Genomic DNA, 24,101 nt, shown 5'->3' with positions numbered 1-24,101 from the left:
ACAGTGATACCTTTCCGAGCGGTGAAGCCGGTGACGTGGCCCACAAACTCGGAACACCATGCTTTCTTGAGGTTCCGAGAGCGAGGCACAAAATCGGTGTTCGTGTCTGAGTGCTGGCCTGAAACCTGCGAACGTGTTCAGTCCATTCCAGCGCCCCTGTCGTCGGCCATCCCACAAGACCAGATAGTTTGACAGCTGTCAGGGCGACGGCACCGCTTTCTTCTCTTTCTCTCGGTTCTAAGTTATTGGTCCAACCTTGACGTTGCATTGGGTCATCGCTGCTTCTTCAAAAGAAGAAAATCCTGAAGCCCAAGTCCGTGGGGGACCTTGCACATTTACAGCTGACGCAAGGCGTAGAAGTGAACACCGAACCACATCTGCAAAGGACAAGGATCGCACAGACCATTTGCCGCAATTTTGTTGGTTCCTGGCCGTTGGTTTCAATGTTTCTTCTTCCAACTCAACGACCAACCTCACAGGCCCCTTTTCCTAACACCTACGGTTATTTCCCCCGAGTCTCCCGCACTCACCCCAATTCTCTCGACCGGAGCATTTCGATTTCGCTTTCTAAGCTTCCTTGTAAACCTAGTGTGCGGTCTAGAATCCAGGAACCCGTAGAGGAACAAACCTTGGCCCATCGCAGCAATACCAATAAGCGCATCTACTCATCGGAACTCTCTTTTGAACCGCACGCCAAGTCCGTCTCCCACTTACCGGCATCCAATCAGGAATTCGAAGCAATGGCACGCCAGGGCAATGTAAAAACGGCCTCCTCAGGCTCGGCCGCGGCAATGGGCTCATCCTCCACGGATCCCACGTCCGCACCCTCCCCGCGCGACCGCATTATGACGCACATGAACCGCGACCACCAGCGCGAGCTCTCCCTTTACCTGCGCCACTACGCTGGCCTCAGCCGCTCCGCCGCCTCGTCGCCGTGGCTCAAGGATTGTACCTTCGAAGGCATGACCATCGCGGCTGGCGGGCTCGGCGGCAAGGAGTTCTTCATCGAATTCAAGCCGGCCCTCACGGCGTGGGAGGACGTGCGGCCCGCCGTCGTGGAGATGGCGCGCGCGTCGCAGCAGGCGCTGGGGTACAGCGACATCACCGTCGGGCACTTTGCGCCGCCGCAGGGCTTTGACGTGGTTGTGTTTGGGGCCGTTGCGTTCTACTTTGTCTGCTGGCTCACGCTTGGGTTTGTGCTGCCCGGCACGCCGATCTGGTCCTTCCTCCAGACCGCGTTCCCCGGCGGCCCAAGGTTCTATCGGTGGTTGGTCAAGGCCATATTTCTGCCCGTCTTGGGAATCCACCTGAGCGAGTGCTATTGGTTTCACCGCACGAGGCTTCACAGGCACGGCATCGAGTTTGGAACGGGCTTGTGGTGGACGTGGATCGGAAGTCTGTTCTTTGAGGGACTTCCTGGCTTCTGGAGGTTCGATGGCATTGTCGCGGCCAAGAGGCAGGAGAAGGAGAGCAAGAGCCACTGAGTTTCTTTGGAGAATCATATGGATCAGGCTTTTCTGAGGCGACGATAGATCCTCCGGATGCGATGAGAGAGCTTCATACGGCGCTCGACTCGCGAGATGATGAGAGCGGTCGACATAGCAAATCGGCATGACCGCTAGCAGCGTTTCGCGATCCGGATCTTCCCTCTTCAACAGTTGCGGTCAGCAGTAGATCCATGAGAATTGGCAGGGTGAGCGGTGGAAGAAAGGACGTTCTATGTCGGATTCAGCTATCTCTATTGACGAGCGTAATGTTAATTGATGAGGAACCCCGAAAGACCCTTGGGTATTACGAAGTGAGAAATCATCGGAGAGGCATATATTTCCGGACACAATCTATTCCTTGTCAAGTTATCGTGTTTGCACAAACATGGCGGCTGTGAAGGTGTAAAGGTGACGTGGAATTGCTTCTTGCTTTCCGATAAGATGGAATTGTTGAGTGGCACAGTTGGGACAAATTAATGATGATTGCTCAAGAGCTGATCTCATATTGAAACTCATGATGAATGATGAGATCGGATGAGTCACGTTGAGATTTAAGGGCCGAAATGAGAAGGACCGCACCGACGAGTGAGCTGTTTGCTCTTTCCACCCCATTTCGCCCTCGCTAAGCATGGTAGACCCACTCTGGCCGGCACCAAGGTATGTACCTGAGGTTGCCTTCCCCGCGATCCCATCGTGGACCTCCCTTCCGTCCACCGTCCACATATTCGTTGCCGATATCCTGTCGCCTTCAGCATCACTGCGCTCAAAAGCGTTACATAATGCCACCGTATATGCGGACACCATGTCGATCAACGCTAGCTGATGCCACGTCGTCCGTATCCTAGAATGCACTACTTGCCGTCCTCCGAAGGGATGGCAGCGCCTTATTGAACGCCTCGGAAAGCCTTGCCGCCCAGCTGTCTTCTGATAGCCCCGCCGTGCACTTCTACGAGACAAACAACTCCATTCATGGGCGTTGAAGAAGTTCTCTTCAATAATATCTCACTTTCCTAATCGGACGTTTGTTGCGAGTTCTAATGGTGGCTGCGGCAAACCTCTTCGCAAGATTAGCGACCTTCAACAATGCTACGCTTCCGAACCATCGGCCTGTTTGCCTCCAGCAACAAAGCATCCCCGGATTTGGCTTCACCTTCCTAATAGCAAACACCACTTACAAGCTGTCCAATCGCATCTTGTATGCATATATCTTGGCACTACCAAATATCTTCTCCACGATCGCCTGCAGACCGCGAACCGGGGCCTCGGCCTACAAGATCGACATGGCCGAGCTTTCGCGACCAGGGGTGTGACATACGATCAACTCTCGACTACGTACTGTCACTGTCAACACCACCATCATCGGGAACCTGTGCACAAATTTATTTCACCACTCCTTTCAGTATCGGCAGTTGAGCAAGTTCAAACATTGTCCGGGCAAACATCGAACAACATCGATTTGCTGAGCAAAGCATTGCGCTGAAAGAGAGGGTCTGGACCGTCTGAGATCATCTTGCTCTCGGAAATCTGCGCTCATACAGTATCAAAATCATCATCATCATCAGCGATCTGAACTGCCCATTCCAGCAGATGGCAGAGGCGCAGTACAAACCGCAAGATTTCGAGGAGCAAACAAGACAAAGGAATGCATTGAACAGAAGATGATTCTCAGAGGTGTACCACACAGCTGGCCAAGTGTTGCCACTCTGTGCAAGACGCATCACAAACGTGATGGTAACTTCAGTCTCCAGATGCTCGTAGTGACAATACATTCCAGGCCTTGACACGGTACGGGAACTTGCTGCCTCGCGTAGAGCATCCGAGCTTTGCAATCCGTCGCGGGGAACCCCGATCTCAAATGACCCTAACCTCACAACGGTGAGGGGCAACCGGCGTTAGCCTCAGAAGCTCTCTATAGTTTGCAGGCGGAACCTTGAGAGTTTGTCTTTGGCCGTTCCCTAGCGCAGCCGAGGCGCGCCAATACTGCAACGTCGAGTCTGCTGCTCTTATACCACCAGACGGTCTAGGCGTCATCAAATCTGGCAAACTCGTCTAGGTATCTGGATCATCTTGACTGTTCTTACAGACTGTTCTCCTACCAGCAAACCAGGGCGCTAACAAGGCTTGCACCGTACCCGCGTCATTTCCTTCGCACCCATCAGACTCTGGAGACGAACGCGTGGCCATCATTTGAGAGGTGCGGTAATCTTGTCCAGCGGTACTCTCAGTCTGGTCTCTGAGAGGACATCGATTCTCACTGGCTGTAAACCATCTTATCCGTGCTTTACAGCCTTGTTGTGCCTTTCGTCTGTTCTCAAGTTGAACTCAATCCAATACTATAATGCAGTAGCATGACGCCTGTACGGAGTACCACTTCTAGATTTGAAGCAACGTACGTTATTCGAGGCTCGGTTTCGGGACTCACGCTTGGTCCACGACCGCTTTCGCTACTCGAGCGCGGGACGCTCCGTCTCTGACTTTGCTGCGCCCTCACTCACTGCATTGACGTTGAGAAAGTCAAATGATATCGATGTCGGGCTAGCTCTTCCAACTACACAAACTGGCGTCGGCACGTTTGTCTTGCTGAATACGCTCAGCGCGGCAGCGGTTCATTCGAGGGAGGTGTAGCACTAGTCTCCAAGGCAAGGTGATCGTATCCCGTTTGCTGCAGTATTGCGCCATCAGCAAACCTACTCTTCGCGACGGACCCTCTCTTGGGAATGGTATGGAAGTTGGTTGTACAGGCTATGAAGGAACAACCAATCGACGCTGGCATCAATCAACTCGCGCTGCCAACTCACTGACCCGTGAGAAGGCCCAAAAGGCGGCATGGCAAGTCATGGCACTGCCGCGCCGACCTAGCGACCCCGCTCCACTAGCTTTCGGTTACCTTGTGCTCGCTAGGTTCATCGTTGCTTAGGACCCTCCGTGCATACGATGGAGTTGTCTCACTGTTCCGCAGACTGTCAGTCAGCCTCCAGGCAAGCTGGGCTTCTAAATGGTCTTCGAGGTGCATATGCGGCTGTCAATGTGCATTTGATGGCTGCAAGTATCTCAAAAGAAGACGAAAATTTTCTATATTGTGGGCTTCAAGGTTGGATTTGGGAGTTGCTAGAAGAATTGAGAGGGGCAAGCAAGGCTCCCTAATTCGGATAGTGTTGCGAACTTACCCACAACCCGACTAACCCCGGTCACCTCGATAGACTAGTCGACTTAATGTTACTGAGGCTCTATCGGAGGAATCCCACGAACTGGCCTGCCATCCGCACCTTTGCTCGGCCACGACGTCCGTATGGACAGGGTTCCCTGCAGCAAACAGGTGAGTGGCCGACGCGAGTCCCGCCCATCTTCCAGGACTCCAACTGGCAAGCGGGCTAGTTATCCGGGGTATCCTTCGTGATAATGGGACGATTGAGGAGGGCATCGCGCATTCTTGGGAGCGACCCAAGGCAATCGGCGAGCTGGGGATCGTCCCCTCGGCAAGCATGGTCCACAATGGCTTCAGCAAAGTTCGTTGACATAAAGACGAGGTCAAGGTCCCCTCCTGTTGCGAGCCCAGCAAGGCGATCCTCTTAATAGCGCCTATCCGCAGCTTCAGGCTCAGTCGCCTTCTTCTGCCACGCCCACCTCTCTTCACCTCATCTCAGGTCTCCTAGTCTATCGTTAGTTGAGCTCTCTCAACCTCAACATCACCATGAGAGCCCAAAGCATCATCAAAAATGTCTTGAGGGCCGTGGCCACCGCCTCCAGTCTAGTTGCTGCCAAGCCGGTCCTCCCTCGCTGGACTGTTGGGCAGTCAGTGACGACTTCCAGCGGCCCCGTCGCAGGACATGTTGCTGCTGGCGTCGAACAGGTAAGTATACATGCGTTGGACATAATGGGCCTCGAATAACAAGAAGACGTCTTAGGTATCCGAATATTTGGGCATTCCGTACGCTCAGCCGCCGATTGGGCCCTTGCGCTTCCAGCCTCCAGTCAAGTTTACCGGTGCTTCTCCTATCAATGGCTCAGACTTTGTAAGCCTTCCCCAAAAACTTGGAAATATTACTTGAAAGGGTCAAAATTGATATCTCGTCAACGTTATACTGATGCATTTGAATAGGGACACCAATGCATGCAGCCGGCGAACGCTCCTACTAGTCTGGAAGCTATCATGAAGCTCGGTATTCCCGCTTCGGCTGTTGAAGTGACCAAAGCGTTGGGTGACACGGGCTCTCAGAGCGAAGATTGCTTGACCTTGAACGTGTGGACCAAGCCACAAACCGGCGATTCGAAAAAGGCTGTCATGGTCTGGGTTCACGGGGGTGCTTTCACCACAGGTACGAGTGGCTTCGTCTGAAGAAACCAAGAAAGCATGCACGGTGTACTGACTCGGGTTGCAGGAAGTTCCCGTATCCCAGCGTACAACGGAAAGTTCATTGCAGACCAGAATGACGTGGTGGTCGTGTCCATGAAGTGAGTAGTCAACGGAGGCTCGGGGAACCAGGTATCGTCAATGCTAACTCGGGTCAACCTTGAAGCTACCGCCTCAACCTCTTCGGATTTCCAGGCAACCCGGTCACCGCCCCGAATCTTGGATTCCTTGACATTCGCCTGGCAATGGAATGGGTCCGCGATAATGTGGAGAAATTTGGCGGCGACGTCAACAGAATCACCATCTTTGGGCAATCTGCCGGGGGTTCCTTGGTCGACTACTACTCTTACGCATACGCGTCCGACCCCATCGCCAGCGGTTTCATTCCCATGAGTGGCACGGCTACTGGATTCGGTATCTTCACCAACCAGACTGTGAACGCGAAATGGTTCAACGTCACGTCAGCGGTCGGCTGCGGTAACAACTTGACCGACCCCAAGGTGGTCTCTGACTGCATGCTCAGCAAGCCCGCCACGGATCTTCTCACCGGCCTTTCTTCGCAAGATGCCGGTATCGCTTCCGCTGGAGGTCTCTCTTTTGCTCCTGTGGTAGATGATCGTCTTATTTTTGCCGACTACAGCATCCGCGACTCGGCCAACGCAGGGTATCTCATCGGCAACACTGAAAACGAGGCTGGGCTCTTCAAGATCGGAGCACCTGACTTCAATGAGACATATTGGTTCGGTTTCAACCTTGTCGCTTTCAGTTGTCCCGCTGCCAGAAGAGCCGCGCGGGCCGTCTCCGCGGGCCATCCGACATGGCGATACCGTTATTTCGGCGACTTCCCTAACCTTGCTCTTACAACAACGCCGCCCAGTGGAGCATGGCACGCATCCGAGGTTCGTCATACTTTCTTTTTTCGTCAATACTCTTGGCTTGAGACATAGTAGCTGACATCGCTTAATTAGCTCCCTGTTCTCTTTGACACCGTGCCCCAGGCGGCAATCAACAGCACAGCGCAGGAGGTTGCCGTGGGCAAGTACATGCGTGGTGCGTGGGCAGCCTTCGCAAAGGACCCAGTGTCTGGTCTCCTCAATTACAACTGCCACGGCACGTGGCCGAACTACCAGGCCGACGGTAACACTCTGAACCGAATTTCATTCCAAAACCAGACAGGTGCCGATTTGGCTCAGGGCGACGCTTATGACGGCTTCTGCGCGCAAGTAGGAGTCCCCGTTGCTTGAGGACTCTGAAAGACGCTCTCTACAGGAAGCACGAAAAGTAATGAACTCATATGAAGCCACAATTTCCCACCATTTACAAGATACCATTTTTAATATACCCAAAAGTATTTTCTTCTCTAATGTATCGCATCAAATGACTCTTACTGAACCATGTTGCGCGTCCCATTGACCTCGCAAAGCCGCTTTCGGATTCCTGAGAAATCTCACCCTCATGCGTAAAGCATTGGCGATACAATGATGATTTTGCAACCATAAGCAGTCTCCATTTACTCATCAAACTGTAAGTTGGCTCTCGTAAATCTGATCTGGTTTCAGATTCCTCAAGCGATCTTCAAGATCTCGATAACCCGTCGCCAAAAATGATATTTCAATTCGGACCTGCAGGGCGCCCTGGGATATGACGAGTTAGTGAACCCCGCTGGAAATGAAGCGGGCAGGGGCGATGGTTAGGGGTAGCAACCACTGAAGGGGTACGTACATGCCCTGATTCCTGAGGATAAAAGGCCCGAAAAGCTGGCTGTGCACGCTCCAAACTCTAATTGGACTTCTTGTACGACTCCCGTCCCGAACATCGTCTCTTTTCTTATCCGTCTCAACTCCCATCCATCCTCTCTACAACCATCATCCCGGGTTTCCATCATCTTTGATTCCAAAAACAACTCCTCGAGGCATTTGAATTTGTTCAAAAGGCAAAATACGAATACCGAACCGAAGCCCCGGAAAGTCTCCCCGTTATCGGCAGAACAGGCAACGAGCCCATGTTCCTCGCTACCGGCTCCTCTGCTCAGCCTGCTTGAGTTGCTGCAACAATGCGGCCACCGGCTGCATCTTATCGCTCTCTTCAGCTGCCGAGTCGCTGCCGCTAGCCACCGCCTCTCACGTGTTCATCATGTCCGGTTCCCTGCCGACGAGGTACCTCGCCGACCTGACGCTGTCCGTTCGCTCCATCGACGGTTCGCAATGCAGTTAGCCCCTTCGACTGCAGTCCGTATGTCTCCGACGATCGTTGGCTCCTACATTGCCGCAATTGAACCCCTCATTTGCCTGACGTGGCATGATTTCGACCATACCTTTCACCGGAAATGTTCGTGGTCGGACGAGCGAGTTAAGGGGACGCGGAGGCAGTTGCAACGATCGGCCAATGCCGACTGATGTCGTCTTGGGTGACTTTGCCCGATCGAGTACCGTCAACGATTCCGGTGTTTTGAACTGTTAACCATCAGGTCAATTGAGGTGATTGACTGGGTGATTGTGAGTACTTACGGTGCTTCTCGTTCATGCCGTTAATAGCTGCTTCTCTCGTGCGTAGTAAGTCAACTGGGTTAGTTAGACACTGAACCAACAGCAAATCTATACTGAAGGAGCCATCCTCGACGGCCTAGGCGTCGCATTGATAATGGTTATCTTACACGGCTTCGAGTGAAGACCTCTTTCGCGCGCAATCGAGTAGTCTCAATCGTGTGCGAACCATTGGCAAGATTCTATGCGGACACGTATGCGCGACACTGCGTACTCCACCGTATGGGATAGAATGACGGACAGCTCCCCAGTTCCACCCCAGATGATGAGATCTTGCGTCTCTCATGGTTTTCTGGGGCGTCCAATGGGCTTATCAAGCCACCATCTCCGCTCTGCATTTGTCATTGGACTCTGCAGAGTGAGGCGGCACCTCTTGAGACACGCGCCCCTCTTCGACTACTCTCAAAGATGTTGTTCGCAAATGCGCGCACGACTACGAGCGTGGGGTCAAGGAGTGGGGTCGTGTAAGCAGCGCAGTCTGAGGGAGATATAACGAGACCGAGTTGCCTTGAAGCCTGATGTTGTTTTCGCTTGAACATCATCGAACAACGCCAATTCGCAACTGAGCACTTCATTCCTCACTTTCCAATTCACCTGTTCGTTCCAGGCAGCACAATTTCAACTTTGAGAAAAGAGCAGGATGTTCCAACCCCAGTGTTAGCGTGCACTACCTTACCCGTACGAGGAAATGCTCGCCGTCTCAAGACCAACCCCCTATACTAGACCTTCCTATCTGAACTCTTTTCATCGATACCACCGCAGATCATCGAAGAAGAAGTCCTTCGTCGATTTCACCTGCTTGCTTTCCCGGTTCAAGGCTTTCCACAATAGCCGGCCGGGCAACTTCTCACCGGACATGCCTAAGAAACACGAAACCCCTTCCTCCAAACCACCCAAGTCCTCAAGCACTCGAGCCGACTCAGACCTTGTAGTGAGACAAGTATCAGTGAGTCCTACCTCCTCGATTCCGCTGATTTGACGACCAGTCACTCACACAGTCAGGGAACACACAGCAACAGACTCTCTTCCCCAACTGAAGGCAGTGGGGGAGGAAGTGAGGCCCAGAGCGCCTCTCAGAGGTAGCCCACCTAATGCGTTGGACTTTGCAGCATGTTGACACCTCTGGTAGATCATCACCTCCACCAAACCCTTCATCTCGCAGATCCGAACTCGCAGATCGGCCTGCTCGCACTACCAACTCGGGAACTGGTCGAAATCGGACGAGTCCCACACCAGCCGTCATCGATAACTATCTGGCTTACCGCAAGCAAGCTTTCATCAAGATATTCATGGCGAGAGTCTGCGAATGGCTTGACGACAACGTCTATTACCTTGGGGATGCTCAAGATCAAGACGGGGACTGTCAGCGCGGCTCGAAGGCTTTCAGATCAGGAGGCGTCAATAAGAGAAGGGCTGCGGAAGCGCGTCCTGCAGCTGGTCAGAAGCGGCAACTCAAGGGGCGTGATCAAGACGACGAAGGATCCGGAAGCGACGAGAACAACGAGCAGAAGCCTAATAAGAAGCGCACGAAGACTGACGAGGATGATGACCGTCAAAAGTTTGCATGCCCTTACTACAAGAACGACCCCATAAGATACAAGAGCCATCGAACCTGCGTTGGTCCTGGTTGGCACGAGATTCATCGGGTTAAGTGAGTGTTATATCCAGTCAGCCATTAAACACTTCCACTAACACAGTGGAAGGGAGCACCTCTATCGCAAGCATCGCATCTACGCCTGCAACAGGTGTTTTGAGGCCTTCAAGAGCGAAGACTCACTTCACGAGCACCAAAGAGCAGACGTGCCTTGTCCTGTACTTGACAAGAAGAAGCGCAAGCTGGACCCAGGTGCGGGGATGGATCAAGAGACGGGGAAGCACCTCAGAGTGCGTAGGCAACCCGGTAAGCACGACGCCGACAAGCAAGACGATGTCAGCAAGTGGTACGAAGTATATTACACCTTGTTTCCGGGGACACAAGACATTGGAAGCCCTCCAAGTCCTTGTAAGTTTGAACCTCCAATTAGGATAGAAACCTGAGATGAGAAAAGAGCCCCAGTAATTGACCTTGGTATCAGGGTATGACGCCAACCCGGACAAGACGAATGCAGGCGACTCCAACTCGAAAGATGTGGAGTTTCTTAAGTACTTGCGGCGTGAATTGCCCCACATGATCCAGCGCGAGCTCGAAAAAGATCTCAATCGTTCATTTGAGAGATATGGAGACGGTCTCATGCATAGCCTCTCAGTCTGGATCCGGAACAGTTCGGCTAGGTGCGCCCAGATCTTTGAGCACATACCCTCACCTGCGCAGGTGGCGGACCTGGATGATCCCGAAACTGCGCGAGGATCTCGGGCGGTGTCGCCGCAGGTGTCACCCGATGCCAACTTGACTGTTGGTATCGATGAAGATACCGGCGCCGGTACCGGTGCCTTCGAGAGCACTCTAGATTTCGATTTTGGTGTTCCCGATATTGACATCTCCAACATCCTGAGCTTCGACCCGCTCAACGTTCCCTCGGACTTTCCGATCTCAGACGACCAGTGCTTTACATATCCCGACTCAGCCTATGGTACCGGCAGCGTTGAAGACGCTTCTGGGACTCGGCGAAGTTACATGTGAGAACAAGTGGAACACCTTGTTTTCATCGGATGCTATGTTTTCTTGGCACTTATACGTTCTCATCTCATCATCATGGTCATTGAGAGCTGTGGCACTTTGCCACAGCACAGCCAACTTCGAAACCATCGAATCTCACTCTTTACCCACCACTCCTTTCCCGCCATGTCTAGCGGCCACATCTATTTTCTTTTGTGCTTGTTATCTATTGTCATACTTCTGATAGTGTTGTAAATGTGTAGGAAGAGGTTGTACATCTACGATGAACTGGGTGCTTGGGTTCCTTATGTTGGGCTGCCATCGAGCTGCTTATTGTCCTTATCTCGAGCTGTTATCCTTAGTATAGTGGTCTTCCAGACCAAAACCACTCTTTACCATCATTCGTCTTCACTCGTCTTGTGCTCTACGTGCGATGTATCTAAGGGAACCGGATGACGACTTTGTTCTCCAAGTGGTCACTGTAACGACGGTAATACTCCGGCGCATCCTCAATGCCGATTTCAGCCGTCACCACAAAGCTCGGCTTAGCGACACCAGATGCGATCAAGTCCAGCAAAGGAGGTGCCCTCAGCAAAGGCAAGACGATATCCCTTTCGACGGACAAGCCCTTCCTCCATAGCGATGCCATGGGGATAGGAATCTCCGCGGGTAGGGTCCCGGCATTGGGCGCTCCTTCGGTGTTGTTTCCGCCGCCGTTGTAGACACCGCCGATACCCATGCCTCCGTACACGGAGGTCACGGCAACCATGTTCTCCAGCACGATGCCGTTGTGCGGATCTCCCGTAGCGTTGACGGATTCGAAGCCCACGCAGTCGAGGCTGCGAGTCACGCCAGCGGGCTCACGGCTGAGTATCGCTTCCACGGGATCTTGTTGGGAGAAGTCGATGGGGATGGCTCCGAACGATTCGGCTTGCTCGAGGCGGCTGGCGATGCGGTCGACGACGTGGACCCGAGAGGCGCCGCGAAGTTTGGCGGAGTAGGCGGCTAAGAGGCCGACGGGCCCGGCGCCGAAGATGGCGACTGTGTCGCTGGGTTGGAAGCCTGAGTAGGAGAGGACGTGCCAGCTTGTTGTGAAGACATCTGAGATCCTGAGGTAGTCTAGTTCGGATGTGGTGTTTGTTGAGGTTAGTGGGATCGGGATGAGGGATGTGTCGGCGTGGGCACTCTGGCGTACTCGGCTGGTACAGGACGGAAGATTGGGTCAACTTGGGTTGTCTCTTACTCCTGAAGACGATTATCCGTGCGGTCTCCGAACGGACTAATCATATAAAATAGGGGAAGGGAGGCGGGTATCTTCTGAGAGAGAACATACCTTGCAGTCCGCCATAGGATGCGCTCCCAACGCCGAAGGACAGGGGATGCGAAGGACCCCAGTGCCCGTCGTCGGCGTTGTCTGGGATGATGACATAGTCGCCAACCTCAAGACTCGAGATGGCGTCCCCGACGCTGGAGACGTAGCCGACGGCCTCGTGGCCGAAACCGTAGGGCACGTTGGGCGTGCCGCCGAAGCCGTGGTACATGTGTAGGTCGGAGCCGCAGATGGCGGAGGAGGTGATGCGGACGACGACGTCTGTCTGGTTGGTGATGGTGGGGACGGGCATGTCGATCACGGAGACGTTATAGGGCTGGCCGAATCAGGCTACAGCACGCATTGTTGGCATTGTTGCGTTTGTTATGTTGAGTGCCATATTTGCGGTTCAACTGAGGTGCTCGGGGGGAAGACGGTGTCTCTGAGCTGTATGCGATAGCAGAGAGAAGCTCTGATGAGAACGACTACTGGAGTCAGAGCAAGATATTTTGCTGCTCTTTTCTTCGATAGAGCAGTCGAGGAGGAAGAACAAGAAGTCATTTCTTATATCTCCTTGTTTCTATAGAGTCCATCACTTCGGGATGATGCATACAGGATATGATGATACGTCTACATCGACATCTCTGTTCGCCATCCCCATGAGTACCGTCATCACAGCGCCCTATAGCGGGAGTCTCAGCCCGGCATATCTTGCAAGTGCGGCAGAACAGTCATCATGCAAGAGCGGCCTGGTCCGGCTGCAGATAGGCGATGATGACCGTACATACGTGCCACGTATGCATGCATGCTGATCAGCCGAGGCGTTGATACCGGTGCCCTGATTTCAGCAAAGCCTCCTACTTGGCTTCCCACTGCTATCAAGTAGTTTTGTAAGGCTGAAGTTAAAATTAATTGCCTGCAAAAAAGTTCCGGTTACACCCCTGTCAGTTGCTGAGACTGGGTTAAGCATATCTCCTCAGGAACGGCAGCGCGCCGCTTACCCCTAGCTGGACTTCTTCTGTAGCCGCCAATGAGAATGGGAAGAAGTCGGGATGGACCCGATCTGAATTGGCTGATCACGTATGGGCTTAAGGCTTCGGAATGTCTTTCTAGTCTGTCATCAAGACCTGTTGTACCACTGGCGAGTTATGACGAGAGCCAAGCAAATACCTAATAGCAGGATCTGTTTAACACCCCATTGGATGAAATTGAAAATCTTTGGTAGAGTTTCTAGTCCTGCTCAGGCATTTTACGGATATAGTTTGACTGTAATTTCCGCGTCGGTCTCTCTTTGATTCGTTTCTGCGAACTTCTAAATGACAGCGAACGGCACTCGGCCAGTGAACCTCTTGGTTCAGACGAGGGCATAGCTCTCTCAAGTAAGACTGCAAGGTCAAATTACTAATTAGGCAAGTGGTTTAAATACAAGGAGATATACAGTCGCAGTCGGACCGAAGTACATCTTCCTTGGATATTCCACAGCAATGCAGTGACGACAATAGGATCATCTGCGCATATTTTGGGGATGCCGATTGTCCGTCTTTTCTCTGCATTCAAAGAGTCTAGCGGTTCGAACTCTACCGTTAACTTTTCCTTTCGAACCAATCGCATCTCCTCAACTGTCGAAGAGTTCTTTCTTTTCTTTCACTGTCTTGGTTCCACCCCTCACACTCTCTATCAACGTCATTCTTGTGTGGAAAGTCCTTCGTCATGAAGCATGCCACGCTCATTATAGGTGTCTTTTGCGGACTCATGGCTCCAAAGCCTACCAAGTTCGACACCTGGTCTGTTGACCAAGAAATTCCGCCACCAGCGGTCGTGTCGTCGGCCACGCTACCCAGGACGTCCCCGATGTTTTCGAGTATCTCGGGATTCCGTTTGCCGCTGCACCTGTAGGTGCTCTGCGTTTTCAGCCTCCTGTTACCTATAATGACTCTGCAGTCATCAATGTCTCAGCATTCGTAAGTCTAGTGGCTGTCTCGGTCATTTTTGCCTACCTCAACTTGGGAACGTTGAGTGTCTAACGTGCTGCGAAACAGGGCCCTGGCTGTATGCAACCGCCTGACACAGAGTACCCTCAAAGCGAGGACTGTTTGTCAGTTAATATTTTGACCAAGCCACAAGTCGGCGAGCGGAAGAAAGCCGTCGTTGGCTTCCCCGCTCTTAGCAGGAACTACATGTCGACGAGGTGGTCTAGACTCGGGGCGGCTGTCGGCTGCGGCACTGACACAAGCAATGCCACAGACCCTAAGCTCGTCACGGACTGCATGAGGAACCGGACCAGCGAGAAAATCTTTGGCGCATTCGGGCCCGAGGAGACGGGTGTCGGCTCTACGCCCGCTTTCGGGCCTGGCGTGGACGACATTCTCGTATTTGAGGATTATACTGGTCGTTGAGCTGCCGAGGCTGGGTACCTGATTGACGACAATACCAACGAGGCGGGACTCTGCCGTTCGATGCAGCCGAATAAATCAGACGCGTACTGGAACGACTTCAACTCCAGGTACTACACCTGCGGTACGGCCATCAGGATCAGCCAGACTGCGGACGATGGGATGCTGGCCTGGAGGTGCCGGCATTTCGGAGACTTTCCCAACCTGGCCATCTCTGCCAACCCACCCAGCGGAGCCTATCACGGTGCCGAAGTGAGTGCTTAACCATGCTGCCCGGACTTGTACATCGTGAGGTTAACTATTGTCTTTCCTCTAGCTTTCACCTCTTTTCGGCACGCTGCCTCAGAAGCTGCCCAGCACTGCAGTCGAGCTGGCGACTGCTGAGTTTCTTCGGGGGGCGTGGACGACCTTTGCCAAAGATACTTCATCTGGCTTACTTGGCTACGTTGGTGGATGGCCGATCCATGATCCCGCTCAGCTTACCCTTGCTCAAATTGCGCGTGACAACCAGACGGGAACAAATTTGGGTCTCGGGAGCTCATTTGATGGGATTTGCTTGTCTTTGCCGGCGATTCCTCTTTCCTAGACTTGTTGGTACGGCGTCAAGGTGCTCTGCCTGACAGACAGCATTCTGATATCTGCCACTCTTCCCTCAAGACTCTTGACATGTAGGCATATAGTCTGATACTTCGATAATGAGTTGAGTCTAATGCTTGTTGAGAACGTCTACATGTTATAGAAAGTGAAAGGATACGCCTTCGGGGTATTTTAAGGTTAGGGTAAAAGCAAACCCTGTGTTGAGGAGGATAGTCGCTAACGTTAGGCTGCATCCAAGCTGTTTAAAAACCAATTGATAATGATAGATAGATACGAGAGGATGTTTTTGTGCACGATCCTGAGGGTGTCTAGTAAACAGTGTGTCTTCAGCATAAGCCACGCCCTTCTGGTTTATTCCGCTAGTAGAAGCAACGCGTTGGTCAAAGGGTAGATTACGGTAATTAAGTGCTACTTTCGGTTACTTGAAGCCTAGAGGGCTGTGGACTAATCGGAACTGGCAAAGCTCTGACAGGTCAGTTGATTTGTGACTACATTAATCCACATCACTAAGTACCTTACTATACAATATATGCACGAAGCATTATTACTATGCAAAAGCTCGGTATTATGGAGTAATGGTTGATTTGTTGAGTACGCTCTGTGAGTCCCCATTGATGAGTAGACACTAAATGGTCGTCTTGATATGACTGCAGACTTTGATGAGTATACCGCCTAGTAATCTGAGAGCACGAATTGGAATAATGCGATGATGTCTTCAGAGGCTGGTGCTGTATTGTTTTAACGCGAACATCTCGTTTTATAAACCAATGCCATGTGATCATCAAGAGAAAATGTAGCAGCTTGATTTTTGACGATAAGATCCTTATTAAGACATGAAGTCCAGTGAAGAGAGACACACTGTCTCGGTACTACGAGGCTCTTGGGTTCGGATTTTGTTCGGATTTTATAGGCTATATCTAGACCTTTCATGCAATCATTAATGTCACGGTCGATCGCCATGCCATATCAGGACGTCCTTCGCCATGCCAAGTGTGTAAATGGTATTTGATCTAGTTATCATTTATTTGGATAACACTCTTCACCTTCATGTTATATGTAAACTTGAGAAGCAATTGTTTGTTGGCTTTCTTATTTGAGTTGACATAAAGTCCACCTTGCTCTTTGACGAATTACAACTGGACGTCTTTCTGGTCCGTACGACCCACGGTAGGTAAGGGGCAAATCACAGAGACCAAGCCAGTGTCATTTATTCATTTTATCAACGAGTCTGCTGTAGCGTATGTACATCATTTAGATCTGTCAAACTGTTTACGGAAGCTACTGCACTACTGTCAGGCCTCGCCGGTTAAGGGATAGCTTAAGGGGCATAAGGAGGGGGACCAAGCAACAAAGGATCAGCTCAGGTATATATAGAGCGCTAGTTGTATACCTCGAGGGAAGGGCAGATTTCAGTAATTTATCTTCTATACCCTAATAGCAGTTGGCCTCTGTGAGCTTCTTCCCTGTGTCATACACCTATTGACAACTGCAGGGACCAAAAAGCACTGAAACTCATAGCCTTAAACCACCCTTCAATGCCGTCCCGTAAGGCCTGTTATCTCTCTTCCTCCCTATATGCCTTTCTCTTTCTAGGAAAATACTGAGGGCCACAAATGTACTTCGCATGCAAGGCTCAACGATGGCAGCAGACAAAAGGAACGTGGAATGTCAGCTGTGCAAAGGGTCAGCTCTATTTACCTGACGGAGAGTCATCTTTGCTGACAGGTTCTGATAATTCACTGGCACATTTAAACCAACAAATGAGACCGCAATTGAGCAAGACTAGCACTGTTTGTCGTTGGATCTGTCTCAACATCTCAAGTAAACGCTAAAATGTGCTACTGTTTGCTATTTGGCCTATCTTAATACCTCAACTAAGAGTCACATGCTGTAGCTTACGCCTCCTTGGACCGTTTGCATTTACCACCAACATTACCACCTTGCCGTTGAAGCCGTGGTATACATCTGATGAACTTTTAACCACTACCTGACTTGACTATGGAGAATCTATGCATTTTGATTCACGGCCAAATTCTTGAATGTCTAGATCGCGTGAGCAGCCAACAGAAGCAGCTAGCAGCTTAGCATCGATTTGAAGATCGCCGAGGGGACGTTGGGCTGATCAGATCCTACCCAGCCTCCCAATAACACATCGTCCTGGTGTATAACCCCGCTTCGCGCGGCCTGCTCCGCTCCGCCACACCACCCTCAACTTATAGACCCCGGCGCGATATCCCAGGAAATATCACTGGCCCGGATGGTTGCTCTGCAGGTTGTTCAAGAGTCTTGATTCTATTGGCGGAACTGCAAGAGCCGCCAGTTGCCATGTTAATTTTCACGGCTTGGCTTTTTGGAGAGTGGTTGCGCGTTCGTCAATTCATGCGGCACATCAGGGTTTTGTTTGTCTCCTAGGACTAATTCTTCGTGACGATTATTGGAATGCTCCCCCATGATCAAGACATTATCAACCACCGCCTCTTCAGACCGCTGCATATGTCGGCAGTGGTCTGCAGCAACAGTGCAAGCGTGTTGTTTGTCTGACGGAGAAAAAAGGAAAGACTCCATTTTCGGCACATGCTGCGCCGCGAGTTGTTCATCAAAATTAATCTTGACCGATAACAAAATTACTCTTGCGCTAAATTCTCAGCTCGCCTACGCGTATGACAAGGCAAGCCACCACGACATGGCTCTTCCCGCCCGGGATGGCTGGCTAGGTGGAGAGATGAACGCTAGGCCCCCTCTGTGCAACGATATTCTAGAAGACCGCTCGTCAGCGTTCTCGCTCAAAAAGCCATGTGATCTTTCAATATGTGAAAGGGAGCCCCGAGCGCTTGGCACATCTTTCGAAACCCTAGTCGATCGGTGAAGGCCGTTGTCAGCGATGAAGATTTGAAGCCACAAGACTTTCAGTCCCAAGTAGCTGTCTAGCGCGGCGAGCTTTTCCACGACTGGACGTGAGACCCGTTAGTTACCCCCTGGGGAGGCTAAGGACGCACACTAGAGGGCATAAGCTCTTTTCTCCCCCCAGGTCGGGAGAATTAGCCTGCCCGTTGAAGCCAAGACGCCGATTTCCTAGTATGTTTTGTGTGCCTGGAACTTTGGCAATAGGCCGGCTGCGCTTATCGGGTGATGGCATTTCTTTTGGGGAAGCCATCTCCGGCACTTGCGAGGTCCTCGCCATCGCATCATCACTGCTCTGTCGTCACTGGGTGATCATAGGGTGACGAGCCACTTTCTCGCCTATCGCCAGACTGTCCAATCCGTGTGCGTGCGGCTCGCTACCAGAAATTGAAGAAGAGGTTATGCGTCGGCCGAGGTAAGCGGTAAGCGGCATCGCATTGCTACGTAATTTGCGGGAAAGGAGCCTCTGGTTCCCTCTTTTGAGTATTTTCGCGTGGCGTCAGAGTTGGTCACCTTTGGCAGTTGGGGGAGACCCGAAGTTCCGCGCGATATCCATCATCTCCGCCGACCAGCCCGTACTCCTGGAATCTCGCGACGGCACAACTTTTCCTAGCACAAGGATCCACACGTATTCCGCTTAAGCCTGGGCCTTTTACTTTTACCCTTGGGCGTTCACACGTGGATCGTGCAAGTTTCGGCGGCCCTCTTGATGTCTCTCCTAACCGACCGAAACTCCTCGATCCTTTTTTGCTTTTAGTTCATTGCGACTCTGTAATACTGTTGCTATCACCCTGTCCTCCTGATTTCTGGGCGCACGTTTGTTATTGAGAGCACGACTCCATCGGTGCTGCAACAGAAGCTTTCTTGAGCTCCGTTACTTTGCAACGTTGAACCTTTCACGATTCAGTCAAATCAGCGGCCAAGCTCCCCTGGAAACGGCCGAGCATCCCGCATCCGAGGAAGGAAGTCCCGCTTTGGGCGGCATGTGGCCATTTCTATATAGACCCATATTGAAATAAAGAGATAATACTACCGCGCGGGCTCACAGCCCAGCAAGGCCTCCGTTGCGGCGTGCGGCGTGCGGTCTGCCGCACCTATACTCATCACACCCGTCGTCGGAGAGAAAAACCAGGACAGAGTGACAGCGACGTATGGAAAAGGAAAGACGCAAGAAACAAAAAGAAAAATAGCACAAAAACGTACGAACAGGAAAACTCCCGACGCTCTTCTCCTCTTTTCCTGAGACTTGCGTTCCCACAAATCCACCGTCGACACATGTCACTGCTCACTACCGCCGTAAATTGTCCGAATCCCCGCCAAGGCCCAACCGTTGGACATTCGGCCGAATCACGAAGCCGGGAACGTGTCACACAACGGCCAACAGAGGGAGCATTGGGACGGAGACAGAGTCCAGTCTGGAAATCACATCGGGATTGCTTTTTTCTTTGGGGAGGTGTTAGAGGGGAGGCGTCACCAAGTGACACCAACGCCCAAAAAGCGGACGTGGCCCTCGGATCAAGTATAGATCATCCATCTACACTGGGACGTCGCCACGGAAGGGGGATTTTCTGATTGGTGTCCCATTGGCGCGGATTCTGGAACGTCCCCAGTCCAGTGTTTAGTGACATTCAAAGTGTCAAAAGATGGGATGGACCTACGGTACACTAACGGGACGGTGACAACCGTGTGCCCGCGATAGGGAGACACAATGGCTGAAGCGAACAATTCGTGCGACAATGACAGCTCGGGTACCACACGGGACTCGCTAGCAGCGTCGTTACCCGTCAGCCTGAACAAGAACGCCGAATTTCCATTTCTGGAACGACTGGAGCCTTTTGAAAACTTGAAAGAGGGATCACGGTGTCACATTCGACCTTTTGCTCGCTCTCTCAACTTCTCAACCGCACTTTTCACAGTCACTCCACGTGGCCGCACGGAAGTGCAGAGCCGGGATGTGGGAAAATTGTACCACGTATAGGAGCATTCAGTCACTTCGGCCCCCCCAAAGTGCAACCCAAGGTGGGTGAATTACGCCACAGTGCCCCTGTCCCCGAAATCGTGCGCCCAGGCCTATCCATGCCCGTGTTGCTGCTACGTTGCCATGCCTATGCCGAGTTCGAAGATGCACTTACGTGCATTTGGGAACACCCATCAGTGGTATCCCACTGGCTGGGCTGCTCGCGGAATATCCGCTTCAGTCACAAGCAAGAAAAGAGATCTGGGAGAACGAGAAAGGCCCAATCCTCATTGACTTCTCTGCGGCCTCAACGGGGCCGCCCACAGGGGCATACCATACTGCGGTACGAAAGAAACGATCTGCCGGGATACAAGAGGTCAGTGGAGAGGGAACGCGAACCGGGACAAGGATGCATGTCTCATCTATATCGCCGCCTGTGAGTCGACAGCCCTCCTCGGGGCATCCCTGATCGTGGATAGTGTAGAGCGGGGGGCAGTTCTCATCGCTGGGCGGACCAAGACTCCAATCTTGGTGACGCCAAGGCTAAGCCGCTTGAAACCACAAGTCAAACAATTCGTACCCATCAGTGCGGTCCAACCCTAACCGTATACATTCTAGAAGGGATGAGGAGGGAGCTAGCAGATCAACTCCAGGTGTATCGCCAGGCTTCGACATCGCAGAAACACTTACAACACTCAGAACCCCCTTTGCACAGCCCATTATCTCCTGCTCCCGATACGGCAGACATCTTGACTCGGTGATGTCGTAGGCGATGCTAGTCATGGATACCAACCTGAGAACGGCCGGAGTGAACTCTGTTGAATATCCTCTCTCCCTGTAACAGCCCGGTTTCACTCAGTTGCACCGCTGCCTCTATCCGTCTTCCATTTCGTACAGTCTGCGAGTATCGTCGCTGATCTCGGTCTTCCTCTCCACCATCAGGGCTGGCGAGCCGCCTCTTCCAACTCCCCAGCTGCGCAGTATGCATCCACGGGATGGCGACGCTCACCTGCCCGTCTGGCTCCTCACCCTCCGAAGGGAATACAGGATGGATGCGGGTGCATGTGTGTGTGTGGTTCAGCCCATTGAGCGGACTGCAGGAAGACTCGAGGGAAACCCCCTGCCAGGAAACCACCCGACTGCGCAAAGTATATTTTTGCATCTTTTGGCCGTGATCTCGCACAGCCGTGTACATTAAACCAGGAAACACCTCATTTATACGGCCAATCAGCCCATGATACCTGTGCGTGTTGGTGGAGCAGAAGCTGCGCACTAACGTCTGCAACCCCGGCTGTTCATATATTTCCAGGAGTCGCCGCCTTCGCGGGGTCCGCCAAGTCTAGAATCTCGCATGTTGGTGCAAGGACAAACTGGGCAAAGCCTGGCTGGACGCACGATTCTCCTTCCCATCCTTTCCTGTCGCCTCTACTTTCCCCGTCCCTGTTGGTGGACCGTGGATTGAGTGTTTGTGTGTGTGTTCACTCTCTGGTGTGTGTGCCTCTTCTGCAGCCTCTGCTTATGCCTGGATATTGCCCGTCCCTGATCCTGCGCCGCCCTCCCACTTTCTCCTCATCTCTCTTTTCCTGCAAGCTGACTCTTTTTTGATTAGGCCCAGTCAGTCACACACACTCTTTTTACCTTTTTGACTTTCCCGTTCCCGCGCCTGGTCGCTTTTGCCTTCATTTGGTTCGTCTTTTTGTTTCTACTTCATCCTCGCCTCTCGCCCTTCCATCTAGGAACTGTTCCGTGCCGTGTGAGTGTTTGCCTTTTCGCACGCCGCCCGCCGCAGCCAGCCCGACGTCCGAACACCACCGCTTTCCATCGAGACTACGAACGGCCTCTTCAAACCACGACTCAGAGGTTTGAGGCTTTACAGCCCGGCCGAGAATGTAACGATGGACTTCTACTCACGAGCAACAAACGATGGACCCGTACATGCTTTTGTTAACCCTTTCGTCGAATTGAACGCTGGTTTATGGAGTTTATTTGCTGGTGCGACCGTTTTCCTCGCACTGCGCCTTTGGTGTAAGATCACAAGACGACACGGACTGTGGTACGACGATTACATTCTTGTGATATCTTGGGTGAGTTGCGCCCCCTTCAACCAACATCACCTAGTGCCATGTGCACACGATTTTATTATTTGCATTGTTTTCAGAACACATCTGTTCTCTCCTTCGGAAATGTTGGCCTGTCAGGTTAGTTGATGTATTTTGACTAACCAACCCGACTAGACCCTTTTGCTGGCCAACAACATTTTGATTGTTTACGAATTCGCGACCGGCTATGTACTCAAGGACTCGTCAGAACAATGGGATGACCGCATGCACATCCTCATCAACATCTCATCTTGCGGCACTCTCATCGGACAAGCATGGACCAAGTCAGCTTTCGGCGTCACACTCATACGAATGAGCAACCAATGGCAGCGATGGATTCTCTATTTCTGTATCGTCACGATGAACGTATACATGATCGCCAAGGTTGTCGTTCAGTGGGGAAAAGTTTGCGGTAGCAAGAGTTACGACGGCGACTACCGACTGAATTTCTGCCTCGAAAAGAAATTCCGCGACGACTTCAAGGAGGGTGGAAACGGTAAGTTTCAACTGATGGCAGGCAGTTTATGTCTGATTGCTTTTTGATCATAAGGTCTTGGACTGACTCAAGTGTGTAGTTTACAACATCATCATGGACTTCGTCTTTGCGTGCTTCCCCTGGTTGATCACCCGATCGCTGGAAATGAGACGCGCTGAGAAGGTTGGCCTATGTATCACGATGAGTTTAGGAATGATGTGAGTTTAAATCATATTCATGATTTTGATGGTTTTGGCAAAATGCTAACTCTTACTCAGTGTCGCCATTGTTGCCGCCATCAGAGTAAGCTGGAAAGATGAGGGTAACGGTCGTGATCAGTGGTATATCTGTAAGCCAAGCAACCCAATCTTGATGAAATCTCACATGAATCGCTAATACGATCTGATTACAGGGCGCAATGGCCTGTCCCAAGTCTGGTGAGTAGTATTCTGAGGAGCCGAGTTCCGTGCCATCTCCACTCAAGGACGCGTTCGCTAAGATTGCACCAGGTACTCGTCGGAAATTACCGGCACCATCATCGTTCAGTGCATCCCCATTCTGCGCCCAATCCTCAGGGAAATCCACACGTCCCTAACCTCCAAGAGACTGGAGTCTACCGCCGGAGGCCAGAGCACAACCTTTGGAAGCAAGCTCAGTAGTGGCAAGCGGATATCGACGGGCGTGATGCAAAACGACAAGCAAGGAAACGAGCGGATCGCGCTCCGCGAGATCCCCGAGGAGCCCGCCGACGACTCACCGTACTGGAAGCAGGATCCCGCCCGCTCGTCCGACTCGACGACATCGCCGTCCGAGACCGACTTTAAGCCGCGCCCGCCCACCGCACCGCTGCCCGACATGTGGCCGCTATCAGGAAACGAGAGTGCAGATCTCAACGGATCTCACTCCGGTAAGAGCTTGGATTTCGAGCACGACCCTCACAACATCTCCCATTTAGATGTCGAGCAAGGGCATGTTCAGCAAGGGTTATCGCCGCCACCGCCTCGCAGGTTTCCTTAGCCATGGTTAGGAACGAAAAGAAAGAAACGATGTCAAGATTATTTCACAAAAAGGAGGCAATAGCAGACCGAGAACGCATCCCCATCCGGCAGATGTGATTGGACTCTTCACCTCGGCAAAGAGACACCAGACGGCTTCGAGAATCATGAGAATATAGAGAATGAGCCCACCGAGCAACAGAAGAGGTTCCTTCACCACGCCCAACCTACCTCATAACCTCCACTTCTCCCCGCCAGCAAACCCGCCATACTGGATGTTTTGTCCATGCGGTGGCTTCAGTTGGGGTCCCAGGGTCAATTCAAGATCCCTTGACCCGACGTTCGAAAGCTAGCTACCATACCTCTTTTGTTGCGCAACACGACACGACTCTTTCTCA

The 24,101-nt window shown here is 52.1% G+C and overlaps 7 protein-coding genes across 7 annotated transcripts; 6 read left to right on the top strand and 1 right to left on the bottom strand.

The window, feature by feature from the left end:
* Window positions 1–740: 740 nt before the first annotated feature.
* Window positions 741–1,484, top strand: CPAR01_01923 (uncharacterized protein; the record flags this gene model as incomplete). The annotated part of the gene is made up of 1 exon (XM_060486211.1): window positions 741–1,484. The coding sequence occupies one exon, from the start codon at window positions 741–743 to the stop codon at window positions 1,482–1,484; it is 744 nt and encodes a 247-aa protein (XP_060353539.1).
* A 3,694-nt stretch (window positions 1,485–5,178) lies between these two features.
* On the top strand, window positions 5,179–7,082 carry CPAR01_01922 (carboxylesterase; the record flags this gene model as incomplete). The annotated part of the gene is made up of 6 exons (XM_060486210.1): window positions 5,179–5,337; window positions 5,393–5,500; window positions 5,587–5,803; window positions 5,867–5,939; window positions 6,005–6,737; window positions 6,807–7,082. 6 exons carry the CDS (start codon window positions 5,179–5,181, stop codon window positions 7,080–7,082), a joined length of 1,566 nt encoding a protein of 521 aa, XP_060353538.1.
* A 1,987-nt stretch (window positions 7,083–9,069) lies between these two features.
* Window positions 9,070–11,001, top strand: CPAR01_01921 (uncharacterized protein; the record flags this gene model as incomplete). The annotated part of the gene is made up of 5 exons (XM_060486209.1): window positions 9,070–9,327; window positions 9,384–9,460; window positions 9,511–10,032; window positions 10,079–10,383; window positions 10,457–11,001. 5 exons carry the CDS (start codon window positions 9,070–9,072, stop codon window positions 10,999–11,001), a joined length of 1,707 nt encoding a protein of 568 aa, XP_060353537.1.
* Window positions 11,002–11,416: 415 nt separating this feature from the next.
* On the bottom strand, window positions 11,417–12,599 carry CPAR01_01920 (alcohol dehydrogenase GroES-like domain-containing protein; the record flags this gene model as incomplete). Its single annotated transcript, XM_060486208.1, has 3 exons — window positions 11,417–12,096; window positions 12,173–12,256; window positions 12,311–12,599. 3 exons carry the CDS (start codon window positions 12,597–12,599, stop codon window positions 11,417–11,419), a joined length of 1,053 nt encoding a protein of 350 aa, XP_060353536.1.
* Window positions 12,600–13,996: 1,397 nt separating this feature from the next.
* CPAR01_01919 (carboxylesterase) lies at window positions 13,997–14,682 on the top strand (the record flags this gene model as incomplete). The annotated part of the gene is made up of 3 exons (XM_060486207.1): window positions 13,997–14,074; window positions 14,128–14,247; window positions 14,326–14,682. The coding sequence occupies 3 exons, from the start codon at window positions 13,997–13,999 to the stop codon at window positions 14,680–14,682; spliced, it is 555 nt and encodes a 184-aa protein (XP_060353535.1).
* Window positions 14,683–14,742: 60 nt separating this feature from the next.
* CPAR01_01918 (carboxylesterase) lies at window positions 14,743–15,265 on the top strand (the record flags this gene model as incomplete). The annotated part of the gene is made up of 2 exons (XM_060486206.1): window positions 14,743–14,931; window positions 14,996–15,265. The coding sequence occupies 2 exons, from the start codon at window positions 14,743–14,745 to the stop codon at window positions 15,263–15,265; spliced, it is 459 nt and encodes a 152-aa protein (XP_060353534.1).
* Window positions 15,266–22,029: 6,764 nt separating this feature from the next.
* CPAR01_01917 (uncharacterized protein) lies at window positions 22,030–23,725 on the top strand (the record flags this gene model as incomplete). The annotated part of the gene is made up of 6 exons (XM_060486205.1): window positions 22,030–22,218; window positions 22,369–22,729; window positions 22,809–22,926; window positions 22,987–23,057; window positions 23,121–23,145; window positions 23,218–23,725. 6 exons carry the CDS (start codon window positions 22,030–22,032, stop codon window positions 23,723–23,725), a joined length of 1,272 nt encoding a protein of 423 aa, XP_060353533.1.
* Between the last annotated feature and the right edge of the window lie 376 nt (window positions 23,726–24,101).

The sequence above is a fragment of the Colletotrichum paranaense genome (assembly GCF_030867605.1).
Source record: "Colletotrichum paranaense strain IMI 384185 chromosome Unknown Scaffold_2.1, whole genome shotgun sequence".
NCBI classification, from domain to species: domain Eukaryota; kingdom Fungi; phylum Ascomycota; class Sordariomycetes; order Glomerellales; family Glomerellaceae; genus Colletotrichum; species Colletotrichum paranaense.
Note: the sequence above shows the minus strand (reverse complement) of the source record. Positions and strands in the feature narration are given on the sequence as shown.